This window comes from Schistocerca nitens, chromosome 1, assembly GCF_023898315.1.
Source record: "Schistocerca nitens isolate TAMUIC-IGC-003100 chromosome 1, iqSchNite1.1, whole genome shotgun sequence".
In the NCBI taxonomy this organism is placed as follows: domain Eukaryota; kingdom Metazoa; phylum Arthropoda; class Insecta; order Orthoptera; family Acrididae; genus Schistocerca; species Schistocerca nitens.
In genome coordinates, this window is record NC_064614.1 from 1,042,330,485 (window position 1) to 1,042,351,171 (window position 20,687).

The 20,687-nt window shown below is 39.4% G+C and overlaps 1 protein-coding gene across 1 annotated transcript in view; it reads right to left on the bottom strand.

Moving 5' to 3' along the window:
* LOC126238016 (potassium channel subfamily T member 2) overlaps positions 1-20,687 on the bottom strand; it is a 1,051,128-nt gene that overhangs the window by 181,259 nt on the left and 849,182 nt on the right. Inside the window, exon 14 of the mRNA XM_049947763.1 lies at positions 13,371-13,538. Coding sequence (XP_049803720.1) covers positions 13,371-13,538 — 168 coding nt within the window. The remainder of the gene's footprint in view (positions 1-13,370; positions 13,539-20,687) is intronic.

Sequence of the window (20,687 nt, forward strand, 5' to 3'; positions counted from 1 at the left end):
ACACCCTGTGTGTATGTGAATTAGCATTCAAGACTATTTGGTTCTGTCTACACGATTACTATCAATCATACATAACTCAGTGCCACAGAAGAAGCTACAGAATTTACAGTTATGTATCATTCAAGTATTACATGTATAGTATAAATAAACTGATTAATGTGCTACCTTTTTTGTAGACATCTGCTTGTATTTACCTCAATATTGGTGCAACAATTTGGGCCTTTGGGTATAAACAACCATGACAAATGAGAGATATGTGCCCCAGTCAGTACAGTGTGAATTCACATAGTAGCTTAACATCATTCTGATTGTAAGGTGCAACCATTCCATTTCTACCATTTGACTGTGGGTGGAGTGGGCTATGCACCCATTCCGTTCTACCATTTGACTCTGGGTAGAGAATGACAGTTCTGTTTCTCCTCATGTAACAAGCAACATCATTCCTTTATCATGTCTAACATAAAATTTGTCTACTGATCTGTAACAATTACCTCCCGCACCCAACTGCTGATCACTGCCTATGCGGATGTAGCTGCTTTCTGGATTGACACAGATATCATCTCCATACAACAAGAAAAGTGATCTATTATCGTCAACACAGAATGGTTCCTGCTGGAGTTCAGTTAAATAATAGTTTAACACATCCTCCCCAATGTAGATGTAGGTGTAGAATAATTTTGGATGGTTTCTGCACTTCTGGCAGTCTCTGTAGTGGTATTTGTTTATGACTCAAGTTCGTACACTGTGCACACTACACACAATTTTTCAGATATCACTCCACATCTTCCTTCCATCAACATCCCTCAGTTACCCTTAACCTGCACCCTCTGTGACCTTGATCATGTGCCTCCCTGGATGGCACCACTACCCATGGACCTAACCTAGTTACCTTACACAACAGACTGCTATACATACTGAACTGTAGTTGTGCTTTGTATAGCTTGCAATTTCTGTGAGTTTTCTGCACTGCTTGTCATTCAGCAAGGCTATGACCCAGTACTCATATTACTCCTACTTTTCAGCTCAAAACTTCCACATTTCTATGTTTCTTCCCTGGTTTGAGCATAACTTCACGGTCAAATTCACCGAGTCTTTACGCCCATCGTATTAGTCCCATCAACTGGGTCTTTCAATCATTAATTACCATTTTAGACCGGCATGCTCAGTGACTTCGTTAAATTTTTTCCCACGAAGGTAACACTGAAAATGTGTGACTAAGCATCTCTTTCTCTGTGGTTCAATAGTTTTCCCTGCTATACTAAGCTGTCTTGATGTGAAAGCCACAGAATGTTCCTTGCTATTGAAACCTTGACACAGGATATCCCCCCCCCCCCCCCTCCCCAAAAGCATATAAACTCCTTCTGAAAAATCTAGAAAACTTAATCTGGTTTTGACACTGAAACTTTTCTGAACTCTTCAAACACATCATGACACTCTCCATGTACATGAATTTTTCCCCTTTTCTCAACAACTGCATGAGTGGTTGAGGTATCAACAAATCCATTCACAAACTTCATACAATAATTCGAAAGCCCTATAAAACAAATGTAGCTCTCTGTTCAACTTTGGACTTGGAAAATTTTCTACTGCTCGTACCAGTTTCAGATCCATTCTCACCCCATTCTTACTGATTAAATGGCCTAGGTAACCCACTTCCTCTGAAGCAAAATGACACTTTTCCATTCTTAACATCAGGTTTGCAGCCTGCAACGTTTTAAATATTTTTTTCAGTCATTGCCTATATTCCTCCTTGTCTTTTGACAATACAATTATATTGTCTGCATCCACTAGACACTGGCAAGGCTTCAATCCCTTCAATATTCTGTCCTAAAATTTCTGAATCATTGCAAGAGTATTCTTCAACACATAGGGTTCCTCCAAAGCTGATAATGGCCCCAAAGACCAAAAATACTGTCTTCATTAGGTCCCCTCTAACTGATGGTATTGACTTCTTAAATCCATGGTAGAGAAGTACAGAGTCTACCTCAACTAATTCATGGTCTCTGTGTTGCTGGGTATGGGTATTCATCTGTTACAGCCTTACTATTAAGGTCATCATAAACAATGCAGAATATGTACTTCTTAGAAACGTCTATAGAATTCTTAGGTGTGACCACAATGTCTGTACCCATGGACTCCTGCTCTCTTCTAATATCCCATCAGCCAGCTGCTGGTTGATAAACTTCTCCATAACTGGTTGCAAATATTGAGATATCTAATATGGTTCCCAGCACGCTGGTGCTTCATTGTAAGTCAGAATCTGGTGCTATGTATTGGGCATCAATGGCAATGGGCCCAAAGGAAAAAAACAAATCTGCAAACTCTAACAACTCCATCTACTCCCTTTTAATGCTCCACCTTTTTACATAATGTAGACATAGAGAGGGCCTGTGGGTGCCCTTAGTTTACACCCACAGTGCACCACTGTGTAATGTGCAATGTCCAAACTTACTACTTTGTCAGCTTCACCTCTTCAGTGCCAAAATTATGTAAATTCATGATGGGTACCACCTTCCTGTCGTCTCTCTTCTGTACGTAAACAGTAATCATTTTAATAAAGCAACTCACTGAATCCAACACATTGTTCCCTTCCAGTGGCTCAATTATGAACAACATATCAAAAGTTAAGTCTGGCTCTACACTGACCCACAGTGACTTTCTGGTGCTACTTGGCACACAGTCGTATGAATGAAGCCTTAGTGTACCTGTACCTTGTTTAACCAGATTGCCCAATATGATACACACACCTTGGTACAGATTTACACTGGAGGCAGCTTCCTCTAGCTGGAATATTTTCCCACTAAGTTTCACCACACACTGCTGAAGGTCAATTTTGACATGATATTGATGCAAAACAGGACAGAGTAGCATGGAGAGCTGCATCAAACCAGTCTCAGGACTGAAGACCACAACAACAACAACATTGATGCAAAAAGTCCAACTCCAGGATCATGTTGTAACCTTCACTTACATGAGGCACTACCTCCACACATTGATAAAACTGAACTGCCTCCACTTTAAAATCTATCTCCACTGACCCTAACGGCCTTACATCATTATATTCCATCCCAAGCAACCTGTAGCATAGTGGGTTCCATCGGAACTGACCCACTAGGTCTTTACTGGCTACCACCACATGCTACCCTATATTCAACAAAACATACTTCTTGCCCCTTACAACACGTACTATTGCACATTCTGCCTCTGCAGACGTACTTGTTACATCTAACACTGATGGGAATGCCTTTTGGTGGGCTTCAGGTTCCCTCTTGCATTTAACAGCTATTTACTTCCTCCCTGTCCGTGCCTATTACTGTTACTATTATTCTGTTGCTGATACATGTTACCTGTACCCCAATCATGTTGGCAACATTGCCTCTCCAGTACCATGTTTCCACTTCAATAACTCTTCACATTTGTGGAGAATACTCCAGCCTATCATGCACACCACTCGACATATCAACCTCTTCACATTCCATTGCCACCTACCAGCAGAACGGAGATCATTAGAGCACCCTTCTAGGCATATGTGATAGGAAGCCTCTTAGAAAAGCATTGAGTGCTCTTTATTGGCTTGCTGCAGCAAAATTTTATTTGTTTCATCATTCTGTCCCAGCTCATGCGTGTGTACATTCACTTTCTTTATTGTATTGGCAAGATCCTCTATGGATTCCCCATGCCTCCGTATAATAGCATTCAACCATTCCCAAAAGAATCTTGCACTGTTCTGCTTCCTGTACCTCTGCAGAAGCTCCTGTTTTAACTGCTTGAATGTCTCTGCATTCCTTAATGCCTCTGCACATCTCACAAACATTTTTGCCTCTCCCACTAATTGTAATTTCACCACCTGTAACAACTGAGTATTCGACCAACAACAAATAGCCACTGGCATAGTAACATCCTCCACAAATGACACCCTACCATCAGATGACCTTCCAGAAAAGGAAATGATTAGCGTAGCAGCAAATGGGTCTTATCACGCGGTCTGGTGCCTGGAGCCATGCTATTTGTTCAGTCTTAATCACTACTTGCACCAGTAGCTCTGGTTTATCTGCTGACAACTGTACTATCTTTTCTGTCAATACATGCACTGCCTCTGGCTCTGATAAACTCTCGTGTCTCTCACTCTACCACTCCCTATTTTTAACCATCTCAACACCCTTCACAGCCTCACAACATGACTGTAACATGGTATGTAAAACAAGAGACAGATACAAACAGTGCATGGTGCATAATGCTGAAGAAGACTGCAGTGAGAACATCTAAGACGCTCCAAGTCCTGCTCCTTGCAGTTACTCTGAAATTCAGACACACCCTCTGGTTTCTCTGGCCTATACAAAGCAACTCTCAAGCAATGGTGACACTTCTACCTGGACCCTTTGTCTGTCATAAACACCAAAAATAACCAATAGCTCTCTCAGTCATCTCATTGTGTTGACACTGCTAGCTGTGATCCAGACTTTGTCGTGAATGACTGTGGCCCGCCAGTTGTTGGCATGCGATGCAGAGGCACACCCACCACAGTGGTGGAAAATGGCTACCGTGCACAGGAAGCGACCCATTGCCCCCTGGAAAGGAGTATGGCTGTGGCTGGAGTGAGCCCGGAAGGTGGGCTGTGCTATGGTACTATGTCTGGAGGGTGGACTTAGTGTAGGAAATTGGTACTAACAAATATAGAGCTATTTATACAAGCAGCAGTGCATATGTTATGCAAATGTGCCGTTTCCAGTAACAAACTCGACAACACCTCCAAAACCTATTGGACAATATAAAATCTGCTGCTCACTTGAGAGAATGTCACCATTTCTGACACCAGTTATTGCCAGTTGGGGTTGGAGGGGTGACTATGGTGTCAGGATGGCAGGTGGAAAAAGGTTGAGATGAGGTAGCAGGCTGGTGAAGGCCCAGTGTGTAGCAGCTGTCAAAATTATTACTTTATTTTCCACTCATACATAAGTGCCGCATCAGTGGGGTGTTGTGACCACACCCCCAATCCACAGGAAGAGGGCCAGTGAGATGTCAGTTGGCATCTGGCCAGCTGGCTGCATATTTATACAAGCAGCAGTGCATATGTTATGCCAATGTGCCGTTTCCAGTCATGAGCTCGACAACACCTCCGAAACCCACTGGTAGAGAAATTGCCGTGCCAACACTGTAAAAACTGTGCATTACTACTGATCTGGTAGGTTTGACAGAGCCACCAAGGTCTGTCTCACAGTATTTCAACAGTTTGGTTGCCATAACTGAAAGGACAACACCATGTGCCTGCCAGCAACCTGCAGCTGCAACAGTACTCCTCCACATATTTTCACTGATCTGAATGAAATGATAATGGCACTACAATGGGAAGAACCATTATTGATATACTTCCACATAAATGGCCAGTTGGTGAAATATTTATGTGACAGGAACTAGTATGTTACTTGACCCTTCCTAGAATGTGTGTTCTTGGAATTTTAGAAATAAACCTTCACATGGGTCACTCCAGGTAAAGTGATCCAATAAAATTAAGTTGGTTGCTTGACCATTTTTAAATATTTTTGTTTTTTGTATGCGATTACCATATATATGAGAAGTTAACAAAAGTTTTTTTAAAAACATTACCTTGCACTGATACTGAATGGTGGCCATTTTTATTTGTAAGCACATGGAAGTTTTGTAATTTGGAGACATTAACATTAATTTGAATATCTCTGCACTGGATTAAATTACAACGCTGGAATTGACATGACTGTTTTTTAAAAAGTCTCCTCTCCAAGACTGCTTATTACCCAAAATACCCTAAATTCAAAAATAACCAATCAAAATGACATCCAAAGTTTAGTCTTGAAAATTTAGAAAATCCACTTTTCAGACCCAAAAGTAACAACTAAGCAGTGATTTACCACAGTGTATTTTTTCTCTCTAGCTAGATACCATAGACTACTAGCCTCATACAGAGCAAAAACACTGACAAATGTTTCCTTAATTTTTTATAAATTTTTGTAATTTGAAATTTTTTTTTTTGTGAAGTTTGGGGCTAGTTATCTAAGTCAGGACTGAACATAAAAATTTGATTTTTGCACATTTTGTACACTTACATGATAGCAAAGAACTGTAAAAATTTCATCATCAATATTTGACTGAGAACACATAAATGAATTTTTGAAAATGAGGAAATAATTCACATTACACTACAATGGATCTTATGGTTGTTGCCTAATTCATGTGTGATACTGTCTAACTGTAACCAATTATTATTGTAGTTAAGGTACTGAATTATATGCAAAAACTCAAAAATTATTGAACTAAACATTTATATTAATAAAATTAAAATAAATATTTTCAATTAACACACTTTCAAGATGCAGTGCTTCCTAATCCTAGTGATAACTGTTAAGAACACTTATTTCTTCAGACAACTTTTATGATATTGAATAAGACCTTCCAGTTGCTGTGGTAAGTTCAAGCACTGAAAGCTTTCTTAAAGTGTTTTTCATTGGTATTCAAATTCTGTCGCTAGCAATTTTCTTGACTGACACTCTTGGGCCAGCAGGGTGGTAAAAATTCACAAAAAAATGATTTTTTTCCTAACATATGCTCTCAAGCCATGGAAGCCACTACTGTCCATCACACATACATGGCACCTTGTTATTCAGTAAGACACAGATGTAATTTTACAGACACAATGATCCTCATAAATTTCAGTTTCTGATGTTACATAGCATCAAACTAACTTTTCTGCAATGGCAAGGAATTTGTGGAATTGCCTTGTCCTTTTACTGCTATGAAGTTTTCATATCTGGTTTGAAGTGTTGTTTCAATATGAAGAACTACCTCTTATTTCTTGATGTGAAAATAGGCGATGTCTTTAATACTGCCTTTCCAAAAGGCGTTCATGTCCTCTATTGTAAGAATTTGATCTGTGGTAATTCTTTGTAGGTTGGCTTTACTCACTTCATCTTTTGTTGTACCTCCTACTCCATCGCATGCATTTTTACCATGGCAAGAGGCAAAAGTGCCATTTGGCCTCCAACCTGGAATCTACTTTGAGAATTCTTTTTCTTCTTGTATTGGCTACCACTTCCATCTGAAAAGTATATGAGTTTATCAACCTTGGGAAACTCTTCTTTTATGTAATTTGTTATATACTTTTGAAGCACATGGACAACTGAAGTGCCGTGCTCCAAATAGTCAAGTAGACTGCAAACTTCAACTTTCTCATTTTTTAAGTACAGAACAAATGGATGTACCGTTGCCTGGTCATTGACCCAGTGGTACTCTTGTATTTCATCCAGAACCGCAAGTGTAAAGTCTTCTGCAATATCAGCTGGAACTATGCATTCAGTTTATAAAGTTGTGCTTTTTTGTTCTTCAAAAACTTGCTTTGGATTTTAATAACATAGTGGTGATTTTTGAGATTTTCTAAGTTATCAATTAAAGATTCAAAGTACTCTACCTCAGATTTAACCACTATTATCATTTTAACTCTGTCAGTTGTGACACACTGTTTGCAGGTAACACTGTCAGGCATTTCCTCCTAAGATTCATTAAAAAAATTCAAGAGCAGTTTCTTTACCAGGGCATTATCACACATACTCATCATCATACAGTCGTAACTGTTAGTGTCACATACCTTTAGATCTAGTAACTCTTTGTAGTTAATATCATTGAGTTTTGCACCCAAAATCATTAGTCTGACATTCTGATGATATAAACAAACTCATACAGAGTGTTTTACAAAATACACAACTTAGGATGAAGGTCACAAAATTTTGACCTTCCAATTTTGCATTCAGGATGAGCATTTTTGAAAGCTACATTAAGTTCATTCAAATTTGACAGTTCTAGTTATTTCTGCTTTGTTACTTTAATTCCATTTATAACAATTCTTTTGCTATATTTGCTACCCAGGCATACTCTACCATTTTCACTGTCTTCAGAAAAACTGCTAGGTCTTTCATATTGTCTCTTCACTTACACCTTCTCCTTCCTTCTTTCCTAACACTGGTAGAATGCCTCGCTCTTTCACTAATTTTTGGTTAGCCTAACCAAATGATCAGAAACATCGAACTCATGAACTATTTTTTCTCTTGACCACGAATCAGGAAGCATACTTAAAATTTTAACTTTTTCCTCTTTAGGTGTCACTGAACACTTACCTTTTAATTTCTTGATTAAGCTCAAATATTCAGTGTCAGATGATTCTGGAGGTAGGTTTTCTGATTATTTAGAAATACTGTTGGTATCTGCATTATTAAAGTATGATTCTAAGTCTTTTCTAATTTAGTCTGAAATTCGTTGTACCTTGCTTTCAATAACTGCTTTTCTTTTTCTCATACTCAATTTTCTTACTTTCAAAGCAGGAGAGATGTCTAAATTAGAACAAGCAAAATCTTATTTGGTAATAGCTTCCTCATTAGGAATATGAATGTTGTCATTAATAAGGTTACATGATTCTGGTTCTGGATTCACAATAAATATCTTTGAGTAACAGTTTGAGCACAGGGAATTTCTTGGAAAGCTGTTTTAATCGCACCTAACAAGAACAAATGTTTAAGTTTAATTTCCCCTCAAACCTTTATTAACTGGATTTTTATGAACTTTGAGTGGATCAGAGCATTTATTCCCAAAAATGTGATTGTACTTCAGAACATACTCATAATTTAAACAAAGTTTGTCTATCTTCATCAAAGTTAGGGTGACCAGACGTCCAGATAAATCCGGACATGTCCTCTTTTTTATCTCTTTGACCAGGGTCTTGGAGGATTTTTAAATTGGTCTCCTTTTTTGTAAACCTAAACATAATAAAATTATATTTGCATTATTTCCATTCTATAGTTCTTTTCTTAAATATATTACCTACGGGTGGCAGAAGGATTGTCAATTTTATCGATCACATTTTACATAATGTAATTCAGCATGGAGCTGATAGTCTTTCTGTTAATTCGGAGTGTGTCATCACGAAAATTCATAGCTGTTTTTTCTAATTATTCTGTTAGAACGGAACAGTTACATTCATTCTGTAAATTTGTCAACGTAAATTACAAACAAGTCCTGTCTCCTGTGAACACTAGGTGGGTGTCTCTTTTCCCAGCCTCTGAAAGGTCACTGGAAATGTATGCTGCTCTGAAATCTTACTTTCTGTCTGAAAGCAAGCCACCAAACGTTTTGCTTGTGTTTTGAGAACAGGTGAACTGGAGCCTATTTATGGCATTTCCATTCACTGATCCCTGTGTTCAATTCAAATATTCTGCATCCAGAAAAGACAGCTATTCTGTGCTTGAAGTGATTGAAATTTTCGGTCCTGTATGAAAGTAGCTTGAGGACCGATTAAATGAAAAGGTTAAACAGAAGCTGGAAACTGCAGCAGAAGAAGGGTTTGATAAAGAATCTAAACATTTAATGGAGGAAACTATGTTGCTCTATCAATCGTGCCATGGATATTTAAAACGCTGGCTCTGTGTGTTTCAAATGAATGTCTCTTAAAAAAGATGTAACTACAGTGATGTTGAAAAAAGCATTTTGTATTTGCAAGTTAAATGTAGAGCTTTTGAAATTGAAGACATAAAATTCTTCAGCCAATTCTGTAGTAAAAAATGGGCCAAGTGTTTCTGTGAAAGTAAGTATATTGATTGTCATTCAGAATTCACTCATTACAACACAATACAGTGATGACAGGAATACTTTGAACATTGAATCTGTTAAGGGTGTGTTGATGATCCAGTATAATTTAAAAGAATTTTCCTGTGTATCTTTTTACAGCTATCTGCTATGCATGCCTACACTTATACAGAAAATTGGATCCTTCGAGAAGTACCAATAAAAGTCATGGAATGCATGTCATATCTGTTAATTAATTCATTTATTAAATTTGAGCAAGTGATCTATGTATTCTCTTTTTTTCTAACTTTGTCCTCCTTTTTAAACCTGTTTGTCCTCTTGAACCTGAACCATAAACTGTTTTGGGCCACACTTCATTTACTATCTGTCCAGTGGAGTATTGTTATCAACTTTATTACATTCCAATTAGTCTTTCAAATGTATTTATTATTAAATTTTAAAATTACACTCACGATGAAAGCACATAAAGTATTATACACTCTCAATGAAGTATGTACATTCATTGTAACAGATGTTTCTGAACACATTGACTACAACAATGTCACATCTGGTAAATGTAGTAGGTGTACACATTTCATGTATAGACTTGTCACTTACTACGGGGCTCCTGTGCAGACTTGCTACTCTGTCCGCTGAGCTCCTGCACACACTTGTCTCTAGTACTAAACTCATGCACAGAATGTTAGTCTGCTCAATAACAAAGAAATTTCACCTGTTCGTTATTTTACCTTTATACTTGTTTATGTCAAGGGAGCAATACAAGATACAACACAAATTTTGTGTTTTTCAGGGCATATGAGAAACAACAATTAAGGCCAGTGCAATAAAAAATCAATGCTTCAATGTTTTCTTGCAAAGAAATGCCAATTTCATAGTCCATCTAAAAATACAGTGCAAAGTGCTACACTTCAATTAAATAAATAATTATCATTTATTAAGTGTTGTTTTTTCATGCCAGCCAGTGGCTTTTTATTTTTGGGAGGGGGGGGGGGGCGGTGGAGGGTGGTTAGGGCGCAAGACATCTAAGGTCATAAGAGCCCAGTATAGGACCATAGAATGCTGGGTCCACTAGGGTAAAAAACTGTTGCGAGGTCCAATACTAAAGGAAGAATAAACAAATCTAAAACATCAAGACGTTGCAGAAGAGTATCTAAAAGACATTGACAAGACACCAGAGTCACCAGGTAGAAATAAAATCTCTTTTGTCATATTACTGCTTTTTAAAAAACTTAAAACACGAGCCACAGCTCACACGTCATCCGCTAACATGTCTGGCAAAGCAGGCAGCAGCCCAACCCTGAGACGTAAGTGGCTAAATTAGGGGTAGAGGATCAGGAGATGTCTGACCATTAATGGCTGGCTACAGAAAGGACAGCTGGGTGCAGGGTTGCCACTCAACAAGTGGCGGTGACTAAAGCGGCAGTGCCCTATTCGCAACTGAGCTAACATTACTTCCTCATGGCAAGATGGCCGGGAGGAAGTTGACTAGGCTGTTGGGAGAGGTTTGACTTCTCTGAGTCTTTTCTCATGAAGGGAGCTCCATGCCGAAGTGACGTGATATGCCGATAGAGAAAAGTACAAATATCTTGCGAGGGAACAGAGTAAGAGGTGGGCCGATCGAGATGGGCTACGACCTTGGCTGCAGCATCAGCAGCATCATTCCCAGGCACACTAACATGGCCAGGAACCCACATGAACATCACTTAGGCTTTCCCATCTGGGAACAAATGGAGGCAGTCCTGGATCCGTTGAATGATGGGATGGACTGTATCGGGATTATCTAGACTCTGCAGGGCACTGAGGAAGTCAGAGCAGATCACACAGCGAGTGAGCTGGTGCCTCTGAATGTAGTGAACAGCCTGATAGAGGGCAAAAAGCTCTGCTGTAAAAACTGTGCACTGGTCAAGAAGCCGGTATTGAAACGTATCAGCCTCTACGACAAAAGCACTGTCAACACTGTGGGTGGACTTGGAACCATCAGTGTAGAAAAATATGCTATCAGCAAGTTGTGAGCGAAGTTCAAGAAAGTTGCAGCGATATAAATTGTAAATGGTAATAGCCCATAATATATGCAACAGATATACTGAGAAATACTTCCACATCTGATGACTTCTCACTGTCAATAAGAAACACTCCATTCTCTTTGAGTCATTTTATTCACAAAGCCAGCTTTATATTGGTCATGTTCCTTTCACTAGAGGACAGAGAAGGACTCTACTGCATGCGTGTCAGAAGTTAGGAAACACTACATCAACCAGCATATGACTGGTTGCTGCCTTCTAAATCTGAACCAATAGAATAAGTGGAATTGATTCTCACAGAGAAGATTTACAGCTTTCAAAGGGTTTATTAAATGCAAACTTAAAACATGTTTGATAAATCTACAGCAGAGAGATATAACTGATACAGCCTATATGTCTTGAAAATGGGAATTACTCCTGCTTCTTTCCAAATTCCTGGAATGCTTCATTACTCCAGCAATCTATACTAAATTTCTACTAAAAGAGGAGTAGTATTCTTTTGTATTTTCATACAGGTATGCCATCAGGTCATTCCCTCTACTGAGAAATTTTAGCAGTTGAGTTCCTATTCCAAGGTAATTTTATTTCTTCGTATTCTATTCATTTCAGCATTTATATGATAACTGAAAAAAGGAAATCACAGTATGGTCTTCCTCAGTGAAACAAATTTGGAAGAGTGAATTATTCTACTGTCTGGAAGAGAACTTTAATCTGTAAGGAGGTTCTTGGTGGCATGCATTCTGCTGCATAGTGAAAGATTTATTCTAGGTTGAAGACTTCACCACAATGGATTAAACAATACACACAATGTGTTATCCATATCACATGTTTTGTATGTATGTTTCAAATCATTCATGAAAGTTATTTCACAAAAAATCAAAGAACAAAAACAGAAAAAGTAAACAAACACTCCCAAAGCCACTGATCATTTATGGAAGATGAATGATAAATAATTTCCAGCAGGTCAAATCCACAGGACAGGCATGAGTACCCACTTGTGTCCATCTAGCTCACTAGTGGACAAGCTCAGGTAGTACAGCTACCTACCAGGCATTTCTGGAGCACACACTCCGAGCATAAGCACGTGGACTTGGCCACTCCTGTTTGCAGGTACTTGGCCAGGGCAGTATGTACTTGCAGGAAAGGACCAAGGGCCGGGCTGACTGACCTCCTGTTGGTGTGATTGGCTGCCAATGTGTCAGCTATCTGCCCACCTTATCCACCTGCCACTGGGCAGGCACTCAGTCTGGAATAGTCTGCCATGGGAGAATATATTCTGAAGAGGATAGTTGTGCATATTAAGCTTACCAAATAAGTAATTACTTCTAAAATCTGCACAAAGTTTACACTGTAATGCACATTCTTGATAAATTATGAATGTGTTCCAACAAGGTACATAAATTTGGATCATTCCCATTGGCAAGCAGGGCTCTGTCAATTGAACTATCTGACAATGCATCACTGCCCAACTCAGAGGTTTTTTCAGCCAGTACTTAACACTCTTCATACTACATGGAGACTCTCCTGCAAGCTTTGCTAGACTAATATCCCTGAGAGGAGGTATATGAAATATATAACCTATTAGCTGTTTCCAGAATTAATATCTCATGCTGTGGGAGACTACACACACAATAACTTTCTGGCAGATCAAAATCTCATGGCAACTATATCCTCTTAGATATGTACTGTCTACAATTGTATCTCTTCAATAAGTGGAGAAATTAAATATGAATTAATATCACTTACCTCTCCTTTGGTTCAGAATCTCTGGACTTAAAAGATTTGGATTGTCTCCAGGTCGAGGTACATCAAGATGATTTCCTGTAACTGCTACATCTGGTGTTAAGGTGGATGGATTATTCTCTTTCTGACCTTGCTTTGATTCTGGATTTCCACAGCTATCAGAAGATGTAGCTGCAATATAACAGAAACAACTAATGTTTATAAACAGTTTCAACCTATCTAGCATTGAAATGCAGAGTAAATACATTATTTTTTTACAGTTGTATGGACATGCCTAAAATATACAAACAGGATAAGTATTTTTTGTCTGTATTACATAAGTATTGAAAGGAGACAAGTAGGTAAACATTAACTTCACTATTTCATTTGGAATGGTTCATATCAGCTTCAAATAGAACTTTCTGCCAGTGATTTTTTAACTTTTAATTAAATACAAATTTACAGCCATGTGAGGAGAGTACACTCTTGTCAAGGATTTTTAATTTTATGTCAATACAAATATAGCTGAGGTGATAGATACTGAGGAAGAGTGACAGCACTGCAAGTGGTTGCAGAATATGCAGTTTCAGTTTCTGGGAACTCAATTTCCAGCATTGAGAAACTACAATATGACATTAGATAAAAAATTGTGTTATTATTTTGGGTAATGCACAACGATGCTTTAAAAATAATGAGTGAGAGTGGATGTAAGAATTTTGCACTTCACAAAACATGCCACACCAGCTACTTTCCTGTTGGGTCTACCCCAAATGACACTATCACAAAAAAGATAAGCATGTGTTTTTCACATCCGTAAATAACTCATGTCCGAATTTTGTAACCTTCCTTAATTTGATGTGAATTTTCAACTGATTCAGTCCTTGAATTACATTTGAACCATGACAGTATCAGCAACATACATTGCTTACAACATTTACTTATACATCATCATTTATTTTCCAAAATGATGCTTCTGAGACATTACAGATTACTGTCAAACATATGAATGAATCACATGTCAATTCAAGCTGCTGTTCTTGTTATTATTGTAACAGGAACACTAGAACAAACTTTGTCAGAATACGTCTCATGATACATCCCAAAATATGTGCACTATTAACATGAAACGTTCTTTTATCCTCTTACACTTGTAATCCCAGCCAGTAATACTTACTTCTTGAAGTTTTTCAGGTTTTTCGATACTCTGGTTTATTGGTCTCTAGCAAAGAACCATTAATGTATCCAATGTTTACAGCAAACAGCATTAACATCTTACACTGATAACAATGATAACAATATCAGTGGAAGAGTTCCATAATATAGAAATGAAATGAAATGTGGAACCTAGTCAATGTTATTTGGAATCTTACACAGCACTGGACTGTCCTCATTGGAAGCTTCCTTTAACTATGAACGGGCAATTGTTGTAACCTCAAACTGAGGTTTCCTATGATGGGGTGTGAAATGACTGAGATAAAATAATTCTGAATACAAATAGTACAATGATGCGCCAAAGAAACTGGTACAGGCAAGCGTATTCTAGTACAGAGATATGTAAAAAGGCAGAATATGACACTGTGGTTGGCAATTACTATATAAGACAAGTGTCTTGTGCAGTTTTTAGATCGGTTACTGCTGTTACAATAACAGGTTATCAAGATTTAAGTGAGTTTGAACGTGGTGTTATAGTCAGCGCATGACCTCTGGGACACAGTATCTCTGAGGTAGTGATGAAGTGGGGATTTTCCCACATGACCGTTTCACGAGTGTACTGCGAGTCTCAGGAATCCAGTAAAACATCAAACCTCTGACACTGCTGCGGCTAGAAAAAGATCATGCAAGGATAGGAACAACAATGACCGAACAGAATCCATTCAATGTGACAGAAGTGTAGCCCTTCAGCAAAATGCTGCATATTTCAATGCTGGGTCGTCAGCAAGTAGCAGTGTGCAAACCATTCAACAAAACATCATCAATATGGGCTTTCGGAGCTGAAGGCCCACTTGATGACACAAAGCTTTACACCTTGCCTGGGACAGTTAACACTGATATTGGACATTTGATGACTGGAAACACGTTGCCCGGTCAGAGAAGTCTCGTTTCAAATTGTATTGAGCAGATGGACTTGTATGGGTATGGAGACAACCTCATGAATCCAAGGCCCCTGCATATCAGCAGGGGCTGTTCAAGTTGATGGAGGCTCTGTAACTGTGCGGGACGTGTGGAGCTGTAGTGATGTGGGACTCCTGATACATTTAGATACAACTCTGACAGGAGACATGTATGTAAACATCCTGTCTGATTACCTGCATCCATTCTTGTCCATTGTGCCTTTCAAGCCTTGGGCGATTCCAGCAGGACAATGAGACACCCCACGCATCCAGAATTGCTACAGGGTGGTTCCAGGAACACTCTTCTGAGTTTAAACACTTCACCTGGTCACCAAACTCTCCAGACGTGAACATTATTGAGCATATCTGGGATATCTTGCAACTTGCTGCTTAGGAGAGATCACCCCCCCCCCCCCCCCCCCCCCCCGTACTCTTACAGATTTATGGATAACCCTGCAGGCTTCATGGTATCAGTTACGTCCAGCACTACTTCAGACATTAGTCGATGACATGCCAAGTCGTGTTGTGGCACTTCTGCGTGTTCACAAGGGGCCTACATGATATTAGGCAGGTGTACCAGTTTCTTTGGTTCTTCAGTGTATAACAGGTTACTTTATGGCTGTTGCTTTTCTTTTTCTTTACGTTTACCCAGTGATTTACAAAGAACACTAGAAAAATGTTTGATTTCAGTATTTGTACAAAAAATATTCTTACAAACAGTGCCTCTGAAATGGTTATTCTGAGGGCCTATTTACTAGTAATTAATGAAAATGTATTCTTATATAATCCATATGGCCATATCACGTAAATATTTCTGAGGACCATGGCTGTAGCAGTGCATCATTTACATTAGAGAAGAACGTGTAAGGAGGATTGAGGAAGGCATAATATATTAAGAGAAAAAAAAAGAATTACTACAGTTTTGACTCCCTGTATGAAACAAGGAGAAATGTAACACTTTTCCAAAAATTAACTTTGGTTCATGATTACTTGAGACTACTCTGTCTTACACATTTTTACATTTATCTAAAAGCTGTCTAGTCTCTTGTGCTACCACTGAGTGGGGGGAGAGAGAGAGGCAAATGTAGACTTAAATAGAAATCCAAAACTACACTTGTATTCTGCAAATGACAATAAAGAGCACAGCACACACACTGCATCATATTACTCATTGTTCTTTTCACTAAATTTGTGAGTGGATCAAAACACTTTTATATAATCATTTTGGTAGGCACTGCTCTTGCACGATACTATTGTATGTTGCGATTCTTTGTTGACAACACATATTCAAATTTCAGACTGTACATTTTTCCAAATAATGGAATGTTTTTAATGAATATGTATCAATTGAGATCATACTAGATGTGTGCAAAATCCTTTTCTAAGTTATATAAGGCAGTAAAAATCTTTTCTTCTTGTACTAAAAATACTACAGCACTATTTCAAGTCAGACTCTGTGAGTATTTTCTAATTACTCTCCTTTGTAGATGACCTGCAATTTCCCATAATACGAACAACAAACTGAAGATCACAACTTGTTTTTTCCAGAAATGGACTTAATAAATTATTCTATTTCATATACTTATAGAGAATTACTTTCAGAGAAACATAAATGCAAATAAATGAAGCTGTAGGTGATTGATCTTGTGAGAGAAGTTGGTATCTGTTTATGATCAGTGAAACCAATTTTGTAATGGAATTGAGAATGACATGAACATGTGAACAGTATATTAAACAGAAAATAAAGGTCTACTTATGAATTTTCACAACAGAATAAAAGTAGAATGCAGCTGGGAGACTCACAACCTTCTTAAAGCCCTTTCTTCTAGTTTTCATAAACTTTATTACAATACAAACTCCATTGTGGAAAAAACAAATGAAAGTGAGGCCAGGGAATCACTTCACTGCAATTGTTTGACAGCTGGTGGGCAGAGTTCTGTAACAGATCATAACACTGAACTCTTGAGTCTTCATCCGCCACCGCCACCACCACCACCACCACCACCACCACCCACTACTCTCCATTAGTGTAATGAAGGCTCAAAACCTAGTCTGGTTTTCTGATTTGTTAAGGGGAAATGTGTGAAGTAAGAGAAAAATGGACTTTGGTGGCTTTTCCTTCTCTTCAGATCCTTTATACTGTGGATGTCACCATGACTTTGAGAGTCACCACATAGCAGAGTCGCTGAGTTGCAGTCTTTGGCTGCCGAGGTGGCCTCAACAGTCACAAACTGTGAGTGTGTGTGTGTGTGTGTGTGTGTGTGTGTGTGTGTGTGTGTGTGTGTGTGTGTGTGTGTGTGTGAGCTGCATTGGCATGCACAAATGAGAGAGAGAGAGAGAGAGAGAGAGAGAGAGAGAGAGAGAGAGAGAGAGTGTACACTGTTTGATTCCAATGAAAGGTTTTTCGGCTGAAAGGTTACTTGGTTGACAGTCTTTTTTTTTGTGCCTATCTGCGACTTAGCATCTCTGCTCTATGGCGAGTAGTAATCTACCTTTCTGTTCACAATATTGTCACAAACAACGTAATCAGACATACTGCGTGTGGTCATCTGAACTGCAGTGTACAAGTAGGAAATGCCATTTTGTGACTCCAGTAAATAAGAAATCGTATGCAGAGGTGATGATTAGGGACGCAACCATTTGTGTGGCTCTGGATAAAGAGGTGCATAAGAAAGCTCTGCAAGTTTAGGACCCTACTTTGGATGACATTTTACAATGGGCCCCATCCTTCAAAGTTTTGCTGGCCACAGGCCGTTGATTAGATTTCTGGGATGAGGTGGTGGCCATTGGGTCAGAACCAAGAGAGGGATACAACTTTGCCAACACAGAAAATGCAGCAAAGCAGTGCTCAAACACCATTGCACTCCACCTGCATCATGTAAACAAGGAAACAAGTCTCAGCCTCCTGACTGGCACTCATTTTGCCTGACCGGATTGTTTTCGAACATGACAGAGAAGACAGACACAGTGCGAGGCACGCTGGAAGGAAGGGCTTACCTCATCTGCCTGCCACACTACAGACAAAAAACACTTGCCTCAACAGGACCTAATGAACATTAATATGATTTCATTGGAGTATCACACCACAGTGGTTTCACCTAAGAAACTGTTCACACTCAATTTGTGCAATAACAATTTCAGCTACAAGTAGACACTGGTGCCACTGCATCTCTCTTAAACTCTCAAACCTGCCTCCAACTGGGAGCACCGACCATTCAATCTGCACCTCACAAGTTCATGGCAAATAACAAACAACACATTCCACTCAAAGGACCACTCAAAAAAAAAAAATGGTTCAAATGGCTCTGAGCACTATGGGACTCAACTGCTGAGGTTATTAGTCCCCTAGAACTTAGAACTAGTTAAACCTAACTAACCTAAGGACATCACAAACATCCATGCCCGAGGCAGGATTCGAACCTGCGACCGTAGCGGTCTTGCAGTTCCAGACTGCAGCGCCTTTAACCGCACGGCCACTTCGGCCGGCAAGGACCACTCACAATGTACAAAACGTATGAAAACCTTGTCTGACACTCCACCTTCCTTGTAGTTCACAGCACAGATATGGAGAATCTATTCTTCCTTGATGCTTTTTCCTCTTTCAGGTTTGTTATTGATGACTTGGTCCATCTGGTCTCAGAACAAGTGCCATTTTGAGAATTAGAAACCCTCAGTAAGGACTAAGCTGACATTTTCTCTATTGGTCTAAGAAAAGTGAAGAACTTTACAGAGCACATTACATTAAATAAATAGGTGCATCCTTGCTGCTTCTGTGTGCGACCCATGCTCCTCACACTGTGGGATGCTATTCAGAATGAGCTAGATAGATTTCAGCCTTATACATCTTTGAATGTGTGTCTGCAAGTGAGTGGGCAACACCTTTGGTTATTGCGAAAAAAACTGTTGTGGAATCTGCACCTGTGTGGAGACTTTAAAAGTTATGGTCAGTTCCCAGTCAGAGATTGATATGTATCCCATTCTGAAACCTGATGAGTTTTTCTTTGCACTCACAGGAGACCGGTATTTTGAGATGATCTATTTCTCAGAAGCTTGGAACTACTGCTGGATGAGGACTCACAGTAACTTTTGGTAGGGAACATGCCGCATGGATTATACCATTTCAAATGGTTAGTTTTCAAGGTAGCCAGTGCCCCAGCCATATGTCAAAGGTTTCTCAAGCAACAGCTACAGAATGTTCTGGGCTGCATAAATTATCTAGAAAAGATTGTGGTAATGGGAGCCACAATGGAAGAACATTTCAAAAACTTGGGATGGTTGTTGCACACCGTCCGGTCTGCAGGCCTATAATGCAATACCGAAAAATCTCTTTTTTTCAACCATTGGTGGAATACCTGCGACACATCATCTCTTGTGAAGGTATTAAGTTCCCACGGAAGCCGGTCACAGCTGTCACTATACTTCCTTGGCCCACAAATTTAAAGGAGCTCCAGCTCTTCTTGAAAAAAAAAAAAAAAAAATGTATTGCAGAAAAATTATCATAGGTTCGGCATTGGCCGCCCATCCGCTCATCAACCTTTGGAATAATGGCATGCCTTTGGTATGGTCGGAGGCACACGAAGAGGCATTCACGACTGAAGTGGGCCCACCTCTCAGCATTCTGTCTCACCACATTTCAATCAGCAAACAGCTAGTGGTGGTGGCAGCCACTTATGAATGGGCTCTGGGGATCATTCTGGCACAAAGAACATGGGCGACTCTGAAAATCTGATCATATTTGTGTTGAAGACACTCAATGCCACATAGAACGGATATCTGAAAATTGAAAAAGAGGCTCTCAAGATGACCTTTGCACTGAAGAAATGCCATGTATTCCTATACGGAACACAGGTTCACCTCATTACTGATCATAAGCCATTGATCTCCCTCTTTAGTTCTGCAGCAAGGCTACCTGAGGGAACTGCCCAGTGTTGGGCACTCTTTCTCAGTAGATACAATTATGAAATTCGCTTCTGCAGTACCACTCAGTACACCAACATGGACACACTGTACCATCTCCCGAAGATCCCTGACCCGGAGTTCAACAAAAACAATATCTTGTGCTTCCTGCTGTACAAAGATGCTCAACAGGTGGTGGATGCTTTTCTCGTCAAGGATTCTGTGCGCAGCCATGGCCAAGGACACCATATGACAACATGTGCGGTGGTGCATAAAACTCTGCTGTCTGAACTGCATTTCCAGTCAAGACTCCAAACTGTTATGCCATTACCTC